Below are 20,980 nucleotides of genomic sequence, written 5' to 3'. Positions count from 1 at the left end.
GGTTCTTAAGGAGCTCTTAGCAATTGCAGAAAACTCTACAGTTCCTGACATTCAGAAGAATGCAGCAAAAGCAATTACTAAAGCAGTTTGTGATTGCATGTCTCAATTTATATTGACTAAGCATACTATATTCTTGATTTTGATTAGTTCTAGCAAACATGAAAGTATTTGTTTTTAAATGATCATTTAAGAATAGTGCTATACTTGCTATGTAAGCTCAAAATTCATCTCAATGACAGTGAGTTAAAGTAGAGATTGTTTTGTCAAGGATGTAATAAACTGAATATGATTTAATTATAACACTATCTTTTTTAAGTGATTCAATCCTAAATTAAGTTTTAAGCCTTTATTTCTCTTGATTTTTGGAATTATGCAGAATGTGCACATTACTTATGATCCTGAAAACATTGTGTCAATAAATCCACATTTGGGATGATATCTACTTAGTCATTTCAAACTCCAGCTGGAGTCAGTGCCATGTTATGGAGCTGTGAGAAATAACATGCTCCAACTGTATACGTGACATAATTTCATTTCAGTGGCAAGCTAGGTTGACATAAATCTGTAAAATATGAGAGATTAATTATATCACAAGCACTGACAATAAAATTACAGTTTTAATTTATGTATATTTGGAGCATATGATTTAGTAAAAAATTTGACTTTATTTTCCCCCTTCCACATCACTCCTCATATAAATGATAGCAACTTTGACTAGTTTAAGTGATTTATATTCTAAACATGTATACTCATAGCTGTATACATGTCTATGTGTATATTATGGGAACCATTTCATTTTCAACCCATACTGGATTTCTTTAAGACAAAGTTTTAATACAATAAGCCAAATTTCACTGTCCAGTATACAGCTGATATAGAGTGGCTTTTTGAGTTACATTACATGTGCCATATCTAAAAACAGGCTATACAATTAAACTTTCTGATATTGGCAAAAGCTGGCTGATTCAGTATTCTGTCCAACGGAGCTAGACCTTATCATTCTGGTCAGTTCCGTGTTCTACCTGTCACAGACTGTAGCTATTTGAGAGCCACAGACAGGGCAGTGGGAAGACAGGAACAATGTCACTCCTAAAATTTTCACATATCTCAACTTCTCTTTGGATTGGTGTGGCTGGGCTGTTCAAAGATTGTTTCAGCCCCTCTTGGGGTGGTGAGTTTCATGAGTCTGTTACCCATCCTGGTGTTTTAATTCTACTACTAATTCTGCTGCTGGCACTGCACTGACCTCAGTGTGTCACTATGAGTGAATTACAGCCTATTGGGACCTATTTATTGACTTATTTATTAATGATTATTGAGCCACCCCTTGGTGTCAGTAAGGCCAGAACAAGCAAGTGAACAGGCAATCGCAATGCAATGTTAAATGTGATGATGGAAGAACAAGGTCACTCAAGAGGGTCACCTAATGCAGACTTGGATCAGATAAGCCTTCCTGAAGTGGGAAGGACCTGTTCTGGCTAGAACCCAGAGTAAGTAAGAGAAAGTGTCTGGGCAAGGGAGCTGCTGGTGGGATGGAGGAGGATCAGCAGTGCTCTGAGGTGCAGGAACAGCATGTGTAGAGGTCAGAGACAGGGCAGAGCAGAGTGAGTTGCAGAACTGAAAGTTTTTGGAATGGTTAGTGAGTAGAATGCAGCAGAAAACTGAGAGTCAAGGTTGTAGAAGTAATGAAAAGTCAAATGTTAATGAGCATTGTGAAGCAAGTTAAAGACTGAACTTTATATTGACAACAACAAAGAGCCTTGACTGACTTAGAGAGAGGAGAGGTCATTAAAGATTTTCACTTTTTAAAGAAAGAGCACTTTTGTTTCAAAGTGGAGAAGAGATTAGAACTGTATAGGACCAGCCAAAAAAAACCAGGAAGGGGATTCTGGGGTGACCTACGTGAGAGGTGAGGGTGTCCTGAAGTACAGATGTGGTGCTTTGGATGGGCCCAGAGGCAAGGTGAATCACCAGCACAGCACTTGGCACACTGGAAGGTCCATAATTGTTTGTTGAATGACTACATGCATTGGGGGAGTGAGTAGATGATGTCTAGGACAAGGCCAGGTTTCTGGCCTGGAAAGCAAGAAGTAGAACGGTGCCACTCACAGAAATAGGAACTTGAAGAAAAGAAGCAGGTTCTGATTGAAGAAAAGGAAATGAATTTTATTCTTTTATTTTTAAAGGTTTAGTTTTATTATATTTTAGAGAGAGGGGAAGGGGGGAGAAAGGAAGAAAAACATTGATGTATGTGAGAGAAACATCCATCAGCTGCCTCCTGCACACCCCCAACTGGCTTGCAACCCAGGCATGTGCCCCAGCCAGGAATCAAACTGGCAACCTTTGGGTCCACAGACTGGTGCCCAACCCACTAAGCCACACAAGCCAGGATTTATTATTTTTTTAAATTGTGGTAAAATACACATAATATGAAAATTATCATCTTAATTATTTAAGTAACCAATAAGTAAATCACTTAATCACTTAGTAAATTCACATTGCTGTGCTATCATTACCACCTTTCATCCACAGAACTCTCTTCATCTTGCAAAACTGACACTCCATGCATACTGAACAGTAATGTCCCACTTTCCCCTCCCTGCAGTCTCTGGCAACTACCATTCTCTTTTCTCTATGATTTTGACTATTCTAAGTACTTATATAAGTGGAATTCTACAATAATTTTCCTTTTTTCACTGGCTTGTTTTACTTAGCATGATGTTCTCAAGGTGTGACCATGTTGAGGCATGTGTCAGAATTTCCTTCGTTTTTATGGCTAAGTCACATTCTGTTACATGTGTAGACCACATTTTGTTGATCCATTCACCCATCCATGGACGTCTGGTTTGCTTCCACCTTCTGGCTATTGTGAATCATGCTACTATGAATACGGATGTACAAACATCTCTTCAAGTCCCTACTTTCCATTCTTTGGGGTATGTATCCAGAAGTGGAACTGCTAGATCATATGGTAATTCTATGTTTAACATTTTGAGGAATTGCCGTACTATTTTCCATAGTGGCTACACTATTTTACATTCCCATCAGCAGGGCACATGGGTTCCAGCTTGTCCACTTCTCACCAAAACTTATTTTTTTAAAGATTTTGTTTATTTTTTTTAGAGAGAGGGGGAGGGAGGGAGAAAGCAAGGGAGAGAAACATCAGTGTGTGGTTGCCTCTCACATGGCCCCCACTGGGGATTGGCCTGCAACCCAGGCATGTGCCCTGAATGGGAATCAAACAGTTTGTTCACAGCCCACGCTGAATCCACTGAGCTACACCAGCCAGGGCAACAGTTATTTTTAACATTTTATTTTTTATTGAATTTATTGAAGTGACATTGGCTAATAAAATTATATAGTTTTCAGGTGTACAGTTCTATAATACATCATCTGTGTATTGTATTGTGTTTACTACTCTAAGTCAAGTCTCCTTTCATCACCATTTATCCCCCCATAACCTCCTCAACCTCCTCCCACCAATTTCTTGATAGAGCCCTTCTAATGGGGGTGATATGGTTATTTCACTGTTTCAGTTACTATTTCCCTAAAATGACTAGTATATTGAGCATCTTCTCTTTGTGCTTATTGACCATATGTATATCTTCTTTGGAGAAATGTCTATTCACATCTTTTCCCTATTTTTTAACCCAGTGGTCTATTTTTGTTATTGTTGTTGAGTTGCAGAAGAGCTTTATGTATTCTGATATTAACTTGTTATCAGATACATAATTTGCAAATAATAATTTGCAAATTATCTCCCATTCTGTAGGTTACTTTTCACTCTGTTGATTATGCCTTTGATGCACAAAAGTTTTTTACTTTGATGTGGTCCAATTTATCTTAGTTTTTCTTTTTCACCTGTTCTTTGGGTGTCAAATACAAGAAATCATTAATGGTGTTAAATCCAATGACATGAAGCTTTCCCCTTGTGTGTTCTTCCAGTAGTTTTATAGCTTTTAGCTTTTATATTTAGGTTTTTGTTCTATTTTGAGTTGTTTTTGTATATGGTGTAAGGTAGATATCCAACTTCATTCTTTTGCATGTGAATATCCGATATACCCAGAACCAGTTGTTGAAATCCATTCTTTTTTAAAAATATTTTATTTATTTATTATTTAGAGAGGCAAAGGGAGGGAAAAAGAGATGGAGAGAAACATCAATGTGTGGCTGCCTCTTGCATGCCCTCTACTGGGGACCTGGCCCACAACCCAAGCATGTGCCCTAGACTGGAAATTGAACTGCGACCCTTTGATTTGCAGGCTGGCACTCAACCACTGAGCCACACCAGCCAGGGCTCCATTCTTTATTTGTAACACATAAAAATTTGACCAGATCATCTTTAAGTCCCATATGGCACTTAATGTTTTATGAATGTACTATATTCTACTTCCTAATTATGTCTCCTGATTATTTTAGAATATGACTACTAAATCTGAATTTTTTATTGTTGTTTTATTACAGTTGTCCCTAAATCAAAATTTATTTCATCTATGCCATTTGTGATTTTTTTCATGTTCCCTTCAACTATCTCTTTTGCAGACTGAAGGATCCTTGTCTTGCTCAGTCTCTCCCAATAATCATGTTCTCAGGTTTTCCTGTGAGCACTTTCTTCCCTTTTCTGGACTTTCTTGTATTCATGATGCCCTTCTGCAAGTGCAATTAGACATATTATGGCCAAAATTTGAAAAATATGCACCACAATTGATATAAATATTAAATAATACAAAGATGGCTTTATATTATGTTCAACTTTAGTCCTATGAAACGGGTATTTTAGTCAGACTTTTGACTGTATCAGCATATTGGGCCAATCTTTTGAGGGAAAGACCTACAGTGAATCCCAGATTCCATTTCTCAGCCATGACACAGAGACATATTTTTAAATTAAATAATTTTTGATTTGTAGTTTTGAAAAATACAAGTTTTGCTGTACATTTTCATGGAGGCCAAATATATTATCAGTGTGTCCAAATATTTTATGCAACCTTGAAAAGGTATACTCTTTGCCTACTACTTAACAAATATTTATTATATGCATGCTATCTGCAAGACAGTACTCTAGAAAATAACAGTAACAATGAATGACATAAGTGAATGAATACTTGTTGGATAGACTAAAAGGTGTATTTTCTATAGAATGTAGAGTTTGCTATTTATCTTTTAGCTTTACTTTATAAATTATATTGTACAGTCCTTTGTCTTTATTTTTTATTTATTTTGATCTATCACAGATGAAGAGTGGTATGTTAGAAGTTTCCCACTGTTATTTCTGTTAATTTTCTCTTATAACTTTGTATTTGTTTTATTTAATATTGGTTTAGGTCCTTAGTCTGGATTCTGATTTTGAAAATTTTGTTTTGACCTATTGGTACCAATGTTCTTCAAATGGCTAGGCTTAGAGGGAACATCACATTTACTAATTCCACTGCTACTGAAGAGTTCAGTAAAATAACTGGCTTCTCTATCTCCCTGTAAGAAACTTTACAATGTGTTTTCTCATGCTTTACCTTAGTGCACCCCACCCTGCATTAAATATGCTGTCAGCTTCCTCATACCATAGCTTCCATCTAGCTCATCTGCAGTGGGTATGTAGTGCACGTTAGTTCATGTGCAATGCCCTGTGCACGACCTCAGGTAGTTTGACCTGATGCTTTGGAATACCAACCAAGCACACGACAAAAGTTAACTTTCATTGCTTTGCAGCACCCCCATTTTCCAGACAGGACTAGATTTACAGCTACCCTAACATCACTCCACCAACTGCCCACGGCTCTGCAGTAGAGATCCTTCGCCTTCATCTTGCAGGTTTCATCTGTTTACTGTAAAAGTTTACACTTTATGACTCAGTTCACTCAGCTGGAAACCTTTCTCTATCCTTTCCGGAATAGCTTCCTTCCCTTCTTAATTGTTTCTACCTTTGTTGACTTACTGTGCAAACACTGGAAAATTGAGTCCAATGAATCTGTAAATCCAGTGGGTGCACAGAAGGTTTAGTAATAGTCTGGTCTGGCAGCTTGATTCTTGGAGCCTCTAGAAAGAGCTGAGTCTACAAAGATTCAGGATTTCTTTCTGTCCACAAATCCCAAAGAATGGGCCCTCTATTGATTGGTGGGGGGGTTGAGAGTGCCTCTTCATTCACAGCTTCTGCAGAACAAAAATGCCCCCAAGGACTCTGAACTGCCTTGGCCATCACATTTGTGGGTGGGGCTGCACTCCCTGCTCAGGACACAGTGCTAGCACAGAACCGATTCTCCTCCCCAAGGCCAGTACGACAGGATGGGCTGGTATCCTCCTCATTTACCTGATTCTTCTCTTCTCTTTTTGTTGGTTTACTTACCTGTTAATACTGTTTACCCGGCCACATCCACAAGGACCACCCCTACCTTCCTGCCTCCATGCTAGACTGCACCTGTGTGTCTTGTGTCCCCTACTTATGTCGGCCATGGCCTGCCTTGGCCTCTCTTGCCAGACCTAGCCAGGTCAGGGGTGACTTACTTTATTTTATTTTATTTTATTTTATTTTATGCCTTATTTGATATTAGTAACAATGATAAACTCTAAAAGCTCATAAAGATTAACAAAGTTATCTTCTCATATTTCTGTATTGAAAGTAAATAATCATGAAGAGTTTTAAAATAATTTTCCACAGTTAGAAAATTCCATTCTTAACTAGGTTTTAACAAATATTGCTCCTTATACTTTTGATAAAAACATTGTACCGCTCTGTGTTCATTTATAGCATATTTTTACTTTCCACTGATCATCAAAAAAATTTTTGTGTGACTGGTAATGCATTCTTGTCGCATGTCAAAAACACAGTTGAAACTAACATGTGACACACATTCTTTAAATTTTTTTTGCTGAGTAAAGTTTTACCGTGCATTTTAACCATGGAGAGCCCAAATCAACATACCTTTGACTTGGCTTCAGGAGGAGGAGGAGGATGCTAATGACCACGTGGCCAGGATGTTACTGAACTGGCATTGACATCTCAGCAGGAGCAGAGGTGGCACAATAGCAACTTCTGAGAAGAGGTGAAGAAAAGCTCATCACATACAGATTTATCTTCACTTGCAAAAGCTTATGTTTTTTATTTCAGTGATACTGAACAAATTCAATTTTAAAAGGATGTACTCTATTAATAGCATAATTACCTTGTCATTTTTATTATCTGTATAATTAAAATGTAAATACTTCACTTCTCAGTGTAGCGATTCTTCGATGAAGGTACTTGGCTACTATGTTAATGCATCCTTTAAATCTGTTGTAGCTGTGCTGCAGCCGGCACCTTTGAGGTCTGTGAGGACAGCTGGATTCTGAGAACACTGTCAGCAGGACTGAGGAACTAATTGCCCAGAGTATTTAAATTATTTTAAATTTTCCCCAATAATTGCACATGTACTATTTTTTAATGCAACAATTACATACTGCAGACTTAAGCTTTTCAAATTAATTCTTTTGGCTGATTTTCCCAGTAGAATCTGCACTCAGGGTGCTTTGTTTAGTTTGACTTAGAGCCATCAGGGAAGTCTTAATTATAAATTTAAGCAATTAGTTCAGAGGCTCTGGGAAAATTTCAGATCTCGTTTATTCAGAAAAACCAACACAGACTGCATATATTTTAAAACATTTCAGAAGCCACATAGTTGAGATTTAAGTATATATTAATTGCACCTTTCTAATGAAACTGTTATGGCCTGCCTGAATTCTAATTTTATTTTAATTTTTTAAAATTTTATTTAATTTTTTTAAAGAATGGGGATGGGAGGAAGAAAGAGAGGGAAAGAAATATCCATGTGAGAGAGAAACATCTATCAGTTACCTCTTGTACATGCCCCAACCAGCACAGAATTGGCAACCCAGGCATGTGCCCTGACTGGGAATCAAACTGGTGACCTTTCATCTTGTGGGACAACACCCAATTGAGCCACACTGGTCAGGGCCTGAATTCTAATTTTAAATAAAAGGAGCAAGGGATTAAAATGATAGGATTATAGGACATGGTTCCTGATTGTTTTAAGACAAATGGACAGAAGCATTAATAATTTAGCTCGTGCCAGTTGTGGACAGATTGCTCAGCAGACATGCATGTGTCAGGTGAGCCACGCCCAAGAACATCTACAAGTATGGTGGCATCTGAATGTGATACTACGACTGTGAAAGGAGCAATTTAAAAGTTACTGTTGAAAGAAGACAAATCATATATTAACTTTAAAATGAAAATCTAGTTGCAGTCATTTCTAAAAGTATTTCTGAAAAACAATATTAATCAAAATACATTTCATTAATTAGTTCCACATGTAGATGTTATAATCTCAATTACTATCAGCATTTTTGCAGATTCTTATTTTAACAGAATATTCTTCTCATATATCAACATCCTAATAGCATATATCACACATTCTTCTATTTTAATCATGTAAATTGACTTCATAAAAGTTAATGGAGAATCAAACCAATGACAAAGTTTAGTGAAGGAAACCTTTTTATCAAAGTAGTTTCTGGTACTTCTTATGTCATTAAAACAGAATTTGGTTTAATATATATTTTCTAGTATGTGATTTTTAATAAATTATAACTTATTTAGAATTAACTATGGAACACAAAACAAAAAATGTTTTTAACATTCTAATTTAGTTGAAGCAATATTTGCTTTAGCATAGATATGAGATTGTCATTTATTTAAAAAATCAAATGAGCTCCCACCAGTGTGGCTCAGTGAGGTGGGCATCGCACTGCAGGGCGAAGGTCCCTGGTTCACTTCCTGGTTGGGCACATGCCTGAGTTGTGAGTTCGTTCCCTGGTCGGAATGAGAGGCAACAGATTGATGTTTCTCTCTCTCGCCAATGTTTCTCTCCCTCTCTTTCTCCTTCTCTTCCCCTCTGTCTAAAATTAAAATAAGGAAAATCTTTGAAATCAAGAGAAAAACATTAGGGAATGAAAAGAACCTTAAAAATACTTTGGTTTTTAATTTAGTATTTTATAATGAGGTGTGAATTATTATGGCATGTGCTTAAAGTCATAAATTTACTTGTTTTCAAATAAAAAGACCATGTTCATATATACTTAGATTATGTTTGTGGTAATTTATCAATTAAATAATTATTTTAATTTTTGATATGTCACCATCTATTGTACCTTAAGATAAAAGATGATAATGATTTTTGTATAAACTCATAAACTATGGAATCATAGCTTATTACTCATTTTTACTTTCTCCAGGTCACCAGTTGATAGATCTTAGTTACTCTTCAAATATGGGTTTGTGTTTAAAGTAAATGTCAGATGAACAGGTGTGTGTTTGTCTGCAGTGAGAAGATGGCACATGTGGACACAGCACCAGGCCAGGCCCCACACCGTTATTAAATAAATTCTTGCTACACCTAAAACTCTGCTCGCTCTTGTTATAGAATTTTCTCTGCCATAGTATTGATATCATATAAAGGAACAGAAAGAAGAGCAATATCCCCGACTCATTTTGCATAACCACTGTGAACTAAAAGTTAATAGATATTTTTTTTGTGTAGTTAGGCTCTGTGACTAAGGCTAGCAAATAGTTTGAATTCCTATCATATTTTGGACAGTGTTTGCAGCAAAATTCTAATTTTTTTTTCTTTTGGCTTGTGAACACTGAAAACAGAAAACTTTTTCATGAACAAGAGGTTGAAAAAATGCCCTGTAGTCCTTTAAGGCTCTGAAAGCAATGGGACTGAAATTGTTGCTTCCCACTCTGTCTCAGCAACGTGTGAGAATTCAGGCAGCAAAGAATTTTTTAAGTCATCAGGGAAAGCAAACCAGAAAAACCGTTGTGTACATTTTTAAGTTACCATATTCTAGGTGATGTGGATGTTGGCGAAGTTACATTTTACCTTTCCTTTTTCTGTAGGGTTCCACAGTTGGTTCAGTTGCTAGAAAGTGACAATGAAGAGGTTAAGGAAGCTGCATCCCTGGCCCTGGCTCATCTGACCACTTACAGTTCCGCTGATGCAAAGTGCAGAGACGCTCACTTGACACTAATATTTTGGCTTTCAAGCAAGTTTACACTTTCTTTCAGATGGACTGTCTTGGGATAAAACCTTTATGAAACTTCAGAAACCCTCATGAAAACAAGTCATCAGATAGGCCTGTTTTCCAAAGATATAGTCATGCAGCACATAAGGATGTTTTGGTCAATGACTGACCACGTTGAAGTCCCCACAGATTACAATGGAGCGGAAAAATTCCTATCACCTAGTGACAATGTAGCCATTGTAAATTCATAGGGGCAACATGTTACTCACGTGTATGAGGTGACGGCAGTCATATAAAAGTACTGCATACCATATTTTTACTGCATCTTTTCTATGTTTAGATGTGTTTAGACACAAATACCATGTAGATACACAAATACTCTCATTTGGCTACAGTGTTCAGTACAGTAACATTAATACAGGTTTGCAGCCTAGAAGCGGCAATAGGCTAGACTGCACAGCCCAGCTGTGCAGCAGACGACACCATCTATATTGCGTAAGTGCATTCTGTGGTGTTCGTGCAGTGATGAAATCGCCTAACACTTTTCTCAGAATGTATCCCCCTCATGAAGTGACATATGACTGTTACAAAATCTCAACTATTTCTGGGCTTGTTTGGAAAATGAGCAAGTCATTTAATTCAGGTAACAGGTTAACGCTTGTGGAAGCTTCCCGTACAAATAAAACTGGATAATGATGGAAATCTTAAAGATAACATTTAACACCATTTGATAAATTTAGAAAAAAACTTACAAGATCCGTTTTTTTTACAAGAGCCATTTTAAATGGACATATTAAATGTAGAAATGTTTAAAAAGTCAATTTAAAGCAACACGTTATGGGTGAATATTATGAAGAAAGGTTGGAAAGGAGTACTCTCTGTATTCCAAACACTGTGGTATGTGACCTATATTCATTGAAAAATGAAACTCTCAAGATTATGCATCAATTCATGAAGAAAGTTGGGCTCTGCAAGGTTACCTAATTTTCCTGGGCACAGGTATTTATTAAAACAGCTGAGCTGGAAGTTAAACCTAAGTCTGTTGGACTCCAAAGTCTATGTTCTTTCCTCTACAGAAGATAAGATTGCCTTATAAAACAGCAAGGATTTCTTGAAGACAACTTTTCTAAATCAATAAAATAATTCTTTTTCTTCTCTGTATCTATCTTAGTTGATACATGTATTAGTCAGCATTCTATAGAGAAACAAAATGAATAGGAGATACATAGATTAAAAAGGAAGGACAGAAGGAAGGAAGGAGGGGAAAGAGAGAAAGAGAAAGAAAGAAAGAAGAAAGAAAGAAAGAAAAGAAAGAAGAAAGGAAAGAAAGAAAGAAAGAAGAAAGAAAAAGGAAGGAAGGAAAGAAAGAAAGAAGGAAAGAAAGAAAGAAAGAAAGAAAGAAAAAAAGAAAGAAAGAAAGAAAAGAAATAAGAAGAAAGAAAAGGAGAAACCTCCCTTCCTCACTTCTCCCCTCCCATTCAGTCCTCCGTCATCAGAATCTGTCACGGCAGACGGCCGCCTCACGCCGGAACACCGCAAAAGGAAGATTTTGTCTCATTTGATTATAAAGGTCGAGAAGTCCCAGGACCTGCCATCTGCAATCTGAGGAACCAGGAAAGATGGTAGTGTAATTCAATTTAAGTCCAAAGGCCTGAGAACCAAGGTAGTCTTTTTTTTTCAAATATTTAAATTTTTGTTCAATTACAGATGTCCCCATTTTCCCCCATTACTCTACCCCCACCTCCCAAATTCAGTCCCCCCTCCCTGTTGTCTTTGTCCATGGGTCCTTTATACTTGTTCTTTAACTTGATTCTTCCCCTTCTTTCCCCCATTATCCCTCTGCCTCCCCCTCCATACACACTGTGGTCACTGTCATTCTGTTCTTTGTTTCCATGTCTCTGATTCTATTACTGTCATTCTGTTCTTTGTTTCCATGTCTCTGATTCTATTTTGCTTGCGTCTTTGTTTTTTTTTTTTGTTAGGTTCCACCTTTAGGTGAGATCATATGGTATTAGTCTTTCATTGCCTGGTTTATTTTGCTTAGCATAATGCTCTCCAGTTCCATCCATGCTGTCACAAAGAGTAGAAGCTGCTTTTTTGTTTCTGCTGTGTAGTATTCCATTGTGTAAATGTACCACAGTTTTTTGATCCACTAATTTACTGATGGGCACTTAGACTGTTTCTAGCACTTGCCTATTCTGCTATTTATACTTTTTATGGTTTGTTATCTGCAAAGTAAAGATCACTTAAAATGGATAAAAATGTGAAAAAGCAAAGACTAAAAATTAAAACAGCTAATTGAAGACGTAGGAAAATAGGACAAAAACAACCAGATTCATTTATTTAAAGTTATAGGAGGAGAAAGAAAAATAAAATTATTGTAAGTGAATAAGTAAAAATTGAAAAGATTAAAACAAATCCCACATAAAGAAATAGATGAAAGTGAAAATAGAAACCAAGAGCAGTAATGAATTTTATATAAAAATATAATACACTCAGTTAATTTGGACACCTTTGCCCATCCTTTCCTGATTCGTTGCCAATCTTTGTGACAATTCTCAATGTGTAATACTTTTGGAAAGGAAAGAGTTAATTTTTAAGAGGAATGATATTTTCAGCTAAATTTCATGTTATACTTACCTGTACTCTTCTATCTAATTTGTCATATCAAAATTTTACAATATTTATGCAAGTACTGAGAGAATTATTCTTGGTTGACATTCTTCTCAGGAGCAGATCCTATATATTAATATTTTAAACTATTAATTTATAACATCACTGCCATCTGTTGGATCTGATCAGAATCAGAGTTTTTAAGTTAATCCCAAGAATAAAAAGGGGTCAATGTTTTTCATTTCCCTTTGCCAGCACTAACTAGATTTTGACTATTGGTAAACTATGAAAAGATTACAAAACATTATGGCTATTGACTAGATGTTTTTCAAAAGATACAGTGATATTAGGAAATAAAACACAATGAATAAAATAAAAATATAAAAAGTAATAACTATAATTATTTTAACACTTATAGATAAGCAGTTTTGCTACAGAAGATACATAATCAAGTCTATTATTTACATACATATCATACTAACTCCTATTCTTTGTCCTTATTCCATGTTATGTCCATGAAAATTGATGATTTTCCTAAATCTGAGAGTCTTCTTATCTCAGTTTCCTTGTATTTCAAATTTTTATGCCCCTTCTTGACTTCCATAACAACAGTGACTCCATAGAGCTCTGATGGCAGCATATATGGTGGTTACATGAAAAAACGTGATTGACTGCTGGGCCCCTGCTGGCCTCCATGGCAGCAAAGACAGAGCTTCTCTCTACGGACTCTCCTGCTCCTGTGTGATGTGCGGTCAGGACCAGAACAAAGGCAGTTGGGGGAGAGTAAGAGGTGTATCCAAAAAGGACCCCAGGAAGAGATAGAATACCCCCAAACTATATGCATATGCATTTGTGAGCTTTGGGAACTTTTTTGAATGTCCTCATTATATATGGATAACCTGTCATTTTATATTATCAGTATTAATATTTCTTTTCACTAACAAAAATAAAGCTTTAAGTGAGTAATTTTAATAACTACTAGAAGTTATTCATGGAGCACCATGCCCAAGAAAACCACGCAATTTGTAGAGAAAGTGTTTAAAAGGCACACATATACAGAACTGCACACAGTAAGTACTTCAAGAGAAGGCAGCACTTATTTACTCACAGCGCCCCAGACTCTGAGACCTCTCAGCACTGTCAGGATGGGGCTGACCATAAGTGACATCTTAGAAGGTTAGATCTCTCGAGTGTGTACAGGAAGCACTTTTCAAGGGTTTTGTGCTTGTTTGTTTGTTTGTTTTTCATTCCTACCCTATTTAATAGAGTTAGGGGAAGGTCATATGTCTATTTATTTTTACTGTTTATTTTTATTTCTTTCATTCTGTAGCTTTAAGTATCGACTAATGCTATTCCTTAGAATTACCTATATTTTATTGTGTACTTAAAGCTGTGGTGTAGTGAATTTGTAGTCATTCTGAAGGAAAAAACCCCACCTCTGTTAAAGTTGGCAAAATACTACAAGATTTACTCCCCCTCCACTCCTCTAGAGGAAGAGATAGCATATATGAGGTCTTTTTGGAAAAAGTCCAACCATTGTTAATATAACAAGAATGGTTTGTATGACATCAGTGTATCCTGGGATCCAAGGAGAATGGACTGGAATATGCATGTGTGAACAATGATGACTACAATGTACTAGAAGTGGTGGTGGTAGACACTGTTGAGTGAGTATGTGTACTGTGTGGCTGTGCCATTCAAAATGACTGAGTGAGCAGAGCAATGAATCTGCGTTAAATTTTGAGTTACTCTTGAACATTCCTCTGCAGAAACTATTTGAATGATTCAGAAGGTCACAGCTGTGGGTAATTGGTGATTCGCAGCTTCATCACAACAATGTGCCCACTCATGCATCATGTCTTGTGCAGAGTTTTTTAGCAAAACATCAAATACGCAGGTAACGTAGCCCCCCTACAGCCCAGATTTGGCACCCTATGACTTCTGGCATTTCCCAAAGCTAACATTACCTTTGAGAGGGAAGAGATTTCACACTATTGATGAGGTTCAGAAAAATATTACAAGGCAGCTGATGGCAATTGGGAGAACTGTGTGAGGCCCCAAGATGCCTGCTTTGAAGGGGACTGAAGCATCATTGTCCTATGTACAATGTTTCCTGTATCTTCTTCAATAAATGTCTCTATTTTTCATATTGCTTGGCCAGATACTTTCCGGACAGACCTCATACACTTTAGATGGCTAGAGAGGTGCACTATAACTCTTTGAAAATAAAATTTTTATTATTGGGGTGACATTGGTTCATGAAACCACACAGATTTCAAGTGTACAACTCGAAACATCATCTGTGCACTGTATGGCGCACCCATCGCCTCAAGAAAAGTCTCACCTTGCCCACGTCCACCTATCCCCCACCCTGAAATTAAATTTTAGTGTTTCTTTCAGATCATACATCTTGGCCAATAGGCACAGATTCACTTTGAATTAAGTAATTTTGTCGCTTAGAATATGTTTTTATTAAAGAAATATTCACTATAGAAATAATCCACAACAATTTTTAAAAAGTCTTATGAAAAGTGCAAACTCATGTTATAGTCTTGATGTATCCGTTGGATTTAATAATGCTATAGATGTGTAGTTATTGTCTTTGTTGTGGAGGGTTTTTCACAGGGGTTTTCAGTTCTATTCTCCCTGCTATCAGTGAGAGGAACTGTGTCTTCATACTGACCCCTAGTGGCAGTTTGGGAAGAAGTTGGGGGAGGGGCAAAAAAGGTAATGGAAGAATTCCTCTGTATTTTAGTGAACCACACACTACTTTAATTTGAAACACTCTCCAGTGTGTCTAAAATAATATTTTAAAGCATTATTAAAAGAGAATGATTTGAAAAGCATTTAATTGTGATGCTTTTAAAGAGATAGTATTCTACTGCTAAATGTGTGTTAATAGATGTTTGCGTTTGTCTTTGTTATTTTTTAAGGTGCAGTCACTTCAAAATGTGTTGATACTTTCATTGTTCTGTGGCTGAGTATCTGCTGTGCTCTATAACCATGTAGGATAAATGTAATCCACTTGAAAAACAAAGACTGATGCTATTGTTATTGTAGTTACCCTAAAGGTAGATTTTTTGCTCTTGACTTTGTATAATAGGGAAGACTATTTTTGTTTTAAAATTCTCACTTATCTCACTTTATTGAAAGATGCTTTATTCTCTGAATTAGAATGCTCACAATACGAGCATCCTGCAAGATAACCTGAGCTAGTTTCAAAATATTTCAGGGAGCTCAGGTTCATGTTAAGGATGTTTCAAATTTTTGTATCAAGGATGATTGCTTCCATTACCATTTAGGGGACTAAATGATCATGGAAAAATACAATAAAATATTTTTTAAAAGAACTTATATAAAGTGTTATTTACTGCTTTAAAAAGGCTTCTGAAATGAATAGGTAAAATAAATGAGCACAATCATCATGGTGGACTTAAGAATTGTTTCTGCATTATTTCTATCCAAGTTTACTGAATGGACACTTTTCCTTCTCTGCCTGGTGGAATGTTGTTATAACATAAGCTATTCTGGATTGAGAAAATCGTTCTGGATTTAAAGAAATATAGAATGAAAAGCTATATTTTGCAATAAAACCAGTTGACTCCACATCCCCATTTTGTGTAAGCTGATGCCCGCCTGACCACCATGGTTTGAACTTTATTAGCTGCCAGTCTTGTCAGGCTAGATGAATCTCATGAAATGCTCAACTAGAAAATTATCCATGTGCTTTTATTTCCTACAGAGCAGAGGCTGACATTTACATAATGTTATTTTCAGATTGCTAGTACCTCTTTTAGGTGTAATTTCCAGCATTGCTGATTTTCAGAGAAAGTGATTAAACAGTTTGCCTATCTTTATATTTTGTGAATTTTCTCTCATTCTCTCAATTTGAAGCAGTACTTCAAAAACTTACCTAAATTCCACTTTTGCTCACCCTTGGCCTTTTATATTAGCCTTTCCCTAGGTTTGTCTTCCCTCTGGAAATGGTCTTCATTGCTCAGTGACTACACCTGAATGGAAACACTTGGGTGGGATTCCTGAGGAAATCATCCCAGCTCTAGCCCTGCAGATGTTGGGGATATGGCTGTCTGGCTGAGAAGCTGTTTGAAAATGAAAATTTACACACACATGCAAATTTGGAAATATGATCATATTTTCCCATGACCCAAGAAATTGTCATAGCATATAGGGAAATCTATGCCCTTGTGGCTCACAGAGGATAAGCAGATAATGATGATGATGACAACGATGACAGCGGCATTTGTGTGCCAGGCATTGAGCTAAGTTCTCAAAATGGAATATATCATGAAATCCTAAAAACAGTCCTGTGGGGCAGGGCATGTTGTGGTCATGTTCATTTTGCAGACAAGGAAACAGGCATGGCCTTTGCTCGAGGTCGCAGAGTAGGGTGGACCCTCACGCTGAGGCCATCTGCCCTGTGCATCTATCGGGAGCTCGCAGGAGTTGAAGCTCTTAATTTCCACCCGTGCAACTTTTAGCTCTGTCTTCTGCTTGCTGTCTCCTTGACTCTGAACTTCTCCAAATCTTTCCCACCAAAATGTTTCCTTTTGGCTTCCCAAACGCTTTGAATTCCTCTAGTCTGGAAGGACCAGGGTTCTTTGAACTCCAACAAGCACCTTTGGAGGACTGAGTTTTCATCACCTCCTTTCCTTCACACCCTCATTCCACTCTTTGCTTGTGTTCATCTTCCCACCATTCCTCCTGTCTTCCTCTTCTTCCTCTTTCCTCTTATAAAGAGTAAGAAATGGCAAAAAAAATCCAATGGTTAGTAAAAATGTCCCATTATGCTATAAATCAAGTGGTCTGCCTTGTTTCTCATTCTTTGAGGAATGATGAAGTGAACTAAATAGGTTCTGGCCTTTTTTCCCTAGAAAATACTTTACTCTTTAAAGCTTAAGGAATAGATGATTATAAAAAAGGTAATGCACTAATAGTCAGAACACCTCGTCTTTGACCCTGTGTCTGTTGACTGAATTGCTTCATGAACAAGTTTGTAGTCTCTCTAAATTTTAGCTTTCTTAACTATAAAACAACAATAAAAAGTGAATCTAGATTGTCTATTATATTTTGTGCCTCTGAGTGGTTACCTTCTACCCAGTATCACAGAGTCTGGGACAAAACTTCTACCAGGAACTAGACGGGATCACACTTTACCACTGTTATCACTTTAATCCCTAAAGCTAAAGAACTTACCTCCTCTGATCATTTGCTTCTTTTGTAATCATTTCACCAATGCTTGGCGTTCCTTTTGTGCTAGTCCCCATTCTCGGTGGCAAGGATGTGGTAGGATACACAACAAAGGTTCCATGCGACTGCTTCCGGGACACTTACATTTTAGTCAGGGAGATGAACAATACTTGAGAAATTTTAAAAGGTAACTTCAGAAGTGATAACAGAACAGATTAAATACTGCAGCACAGAGTCACAGGGAGGGCATACAGGACACCGGGGCTGTGAAGGGAGTCCTAGGGACGGCACAGAGCTTGTCCAAGAAGGCCTCTCTGAAGAAGTGACGTTAGAGCTGGTAACAGTAACCCAGTCCTGGCAAGTGCCGGGGGTTTTCATTTGCTGTCACACTCGAGCATTCAGTGTCCTAATGCTTTAGGTAAGAAAACCAACAATATGGTTGTGTCCCTTGTCATCCACAGATATGTAAATAGACTGATTTCCAGGCTAAACAGAAACATTTGGTAACTGCAAAAGCCATTTATTATGAATTTTATAACACCTTGACCATTATTCCTATTCCATCAGGAGACAAGCCAGCCATGTAAAACGAAGACAGTTGTTCGTTCCTGATGGCAGCTGGTTAATTATTGGCAGGCATTCCAGCTTTTGAAACAGAAGGTGGCGTGTATAGCAGTGAAGTATTGTGATTGAACAGATAGGTCAGTGTGGATTCCATGTCACTTGTAAGAAAATTACACTTGATTTCCCCAGACAAAAACCTGCATCCTGTGTGTGGAGGTTAGCAGGTACTAGTTTCTTTGCAACTAGCATTTTTCTCTTGAGAAACCACGACGTCACAGCAACTGTAGCAGAAAAGCACATTTTGAACATCTCAAAACCATACCTACCAAAACGAATCAATATGAGAGAAACAATTTGGTTTCACATACTTTTAAATAATTTTTGCGTTTTAAATTTTGCTATAGGATGGAAAACTTTGTGCATTTATTTCTGGGCTGGGTTTTACCTTAATAATTATGTCACTTAAAAACTCTTCATTTCAAGAATTTCCCTGCGACTAATTGTGATTCTCTCCCTTATTTCTGATAAGTTTTTAATTATTTTTAAAGGATTTTATTTCTTTATTTTTAGAGAGAGGAGAAGGGAGGGAGAAGGAAAGGGAGAGAAATATCAATGTGAGAGAGAAACGTTGATCATCGATCAGTTGCCTCTCCTACACGCCTTGACCGGGGATGAAACCCTCAACCCAGGCTTGTGCCCTGACCAGGAATGGGAATAGAACTTGTGACCTTCACTTTGCAGGACAATGCCCCAGCCTACTGAGCCACACTGGTCACGGCCTGATAAGCTTCTTTAAATACTATTTCTTAAAAAGGAGAAAACCCTCCTGGCTGCTTTCATCAGTCCTGGAGTTCAGCCAGAGTTCAGGGGCGCAGACGGGCCTTCTGCCTCAGTGGGACTGCAGTGGGGTCACAGTGGTTTTGGACGCTGGAATCGATCAATTTAAGGAACACACTAGACATCTTGGATCATTACCTTTGTTGAAAAACTGGCTGGAGCAAGAATCAGGACTCCTGTTCACAGCATTCCAAATCTGGCCATGATAACCAGGAAACCTGTTTCTCATAATGGACAGTGTCCCACCCTCGCACACCTGTACAGACACACTGGGAGCCTGCAAGGCTCAGACACGCCAACCCCGAGGGGCTGCTGCACATGCCCCTCTCCACCACCTGCAGCGTGTCTGCTGCCACAAGAAAAGTCGTGCTGGGGCGGGGGATGGTTGCAATCACTGTTAACAAACAAGGGTCTGACTGCCAGTATTACCATCTGTTCAATCAGGTCCCACACATCACCGTGTATGTGGGCTCTGTTAAACAGATTTCTGTGCTGCCCAAGGTCACCCTTGATTCATGGAACCAGTCTTTGCCGAGGCATTAAATGGGAACCTCAAAACTGCAGCAAATATCAGAGTCTGAGAGGTACCCAGGAGTGTCATCTAATGACACAACCTGAATAAGGCACCCTTGGTGGATAAAATGGAAGGCACCCTTGGTGTATAAAATGGAAGGATCCCTCAAAAGGTGTCCAAAGTGCAAGATTTAATTTATAAAACTGCATTTAAAAGTTACATCATGATATAGCCCTGGCTGGTGTGGCTCAGTGGATTGAGTGCCAGCCTGTGAACCAACAGGTCGCAGTTTCAATTCCCAGTTGGGGCATATGCCTGGGTTGTGAGCCAGGTCCCCAATTTGGAACATGCAAAAGGCAATTGACTGATGTTTCTTTCACTTTCATTCTCCTTTCCTTTACCTTTTCCTGAAAAATAAAATCAAATCTTTAAAAAAATAAAAGTTACTTCATGGTATAATTGCAGAAACATCAGGGGTGGGGAGGAAATACCCCTATTTCAACAGCAGCTGTAAATGATACAAGTGGGGATCCCAATTTTGTTGAGTCCTCTCCCTTCTTGCAAACTCCAAGTTGAGCTGAGTACTGTTCCCTCACCCTTTCTCAACACCCACAGAGGTTTTCTTCATCACTCCCTTCGAGGTGATCCAAGTCAATTAAAACATATTGACCTGTGAGCACTGGGAATGTAAATATGACTCAAACACTGCCTCTAAGAAGTAGGTGCCAGGTGCAGACAGAGCACAGAGGAGGGAGTGATTAACAAGGAGGGGGAGTGACTGTCACAGATGGCTTCACAGAGGAAAGGGTGGTTGAGCAGGATTTGAAGGGAGAACTCCAGTGCCTCAGGCAGAGGTGCAGGAGGTGTAGGGAAGGGTGTTTTAGACAAAGGGAACATGAATGCAAAGCAGACATGAAATCACACAGTTTTCGGTGAACTATAAATAGACACCATTTGCATAATTGAATTTTTAATGTTCTTAGTGCACAGGCTGTGTTTTTTTTTAAAGATTTTTTAAATTTATTTTTAGAGAGAGGGGAAGGGAGGGAGAAAGAGAGGGAGAGAAACATCAATGTGTGGTTGCCTCTCATGTACCCCCCAACCAAGGACCTGGCCTGCAACCCAGGCACGTGCCCTAGACTGAGAATGAACTGGGGACCCTTTGATTTGCAGGCCAGCACTCAATCCACTGAGCCATACCAGCCAGGGCTGTAAGTGCTTTCTTATTGT

General features: G+C 37.9%; 1 protein-coding gene across 1 annotated transcript in view; it reads left to right on the top strand.

Annotated features, from left to right (window-relative positions):
• ARMC3 (armadillo repeat containing 3) overlaps positions 1-20,980 on the top strand; it is a 61,780-nt gene that overhangs the window by 21,230 nt on the left and 19,570 nt on the right. The window contains 4 exon segments of the mRNA XM_028506223.1: positions 3-92; positions 9,631-9,671; positions 9,673-9,790; positions 9,892-9,994. Of these exon segments, the coding sequence (XP_028362024.1) occupies positions 3-92; positions 9,631-9,671; positions 9,673-9,790; positions 9,892-9,994 (352 nt within the window).

The sequence above is a fragment of the Phyllostomus discolor genome, chromosome 1 (genome assembly GCF_004126475.2).
Source record: "Phyllostomus discolor isolate MPI-MPIP mPhyDis1 chromosome 1, mPhyDis1.pri.v3, whole genome shotgun sequence".
In the NCBI taxonomy this organism is placed as follows: domain Eukaryota; kingdom Metazoa; phylum Chordata; class Mammalia; order Chiroptera; family Phyllostomidae; genus Phyllostomus; species Phyllostomus discolor.
Note: the sequence above shows the minus strand (reverse complement) of the source record. Positions and strands in the feature narration are given on the sequence as shown.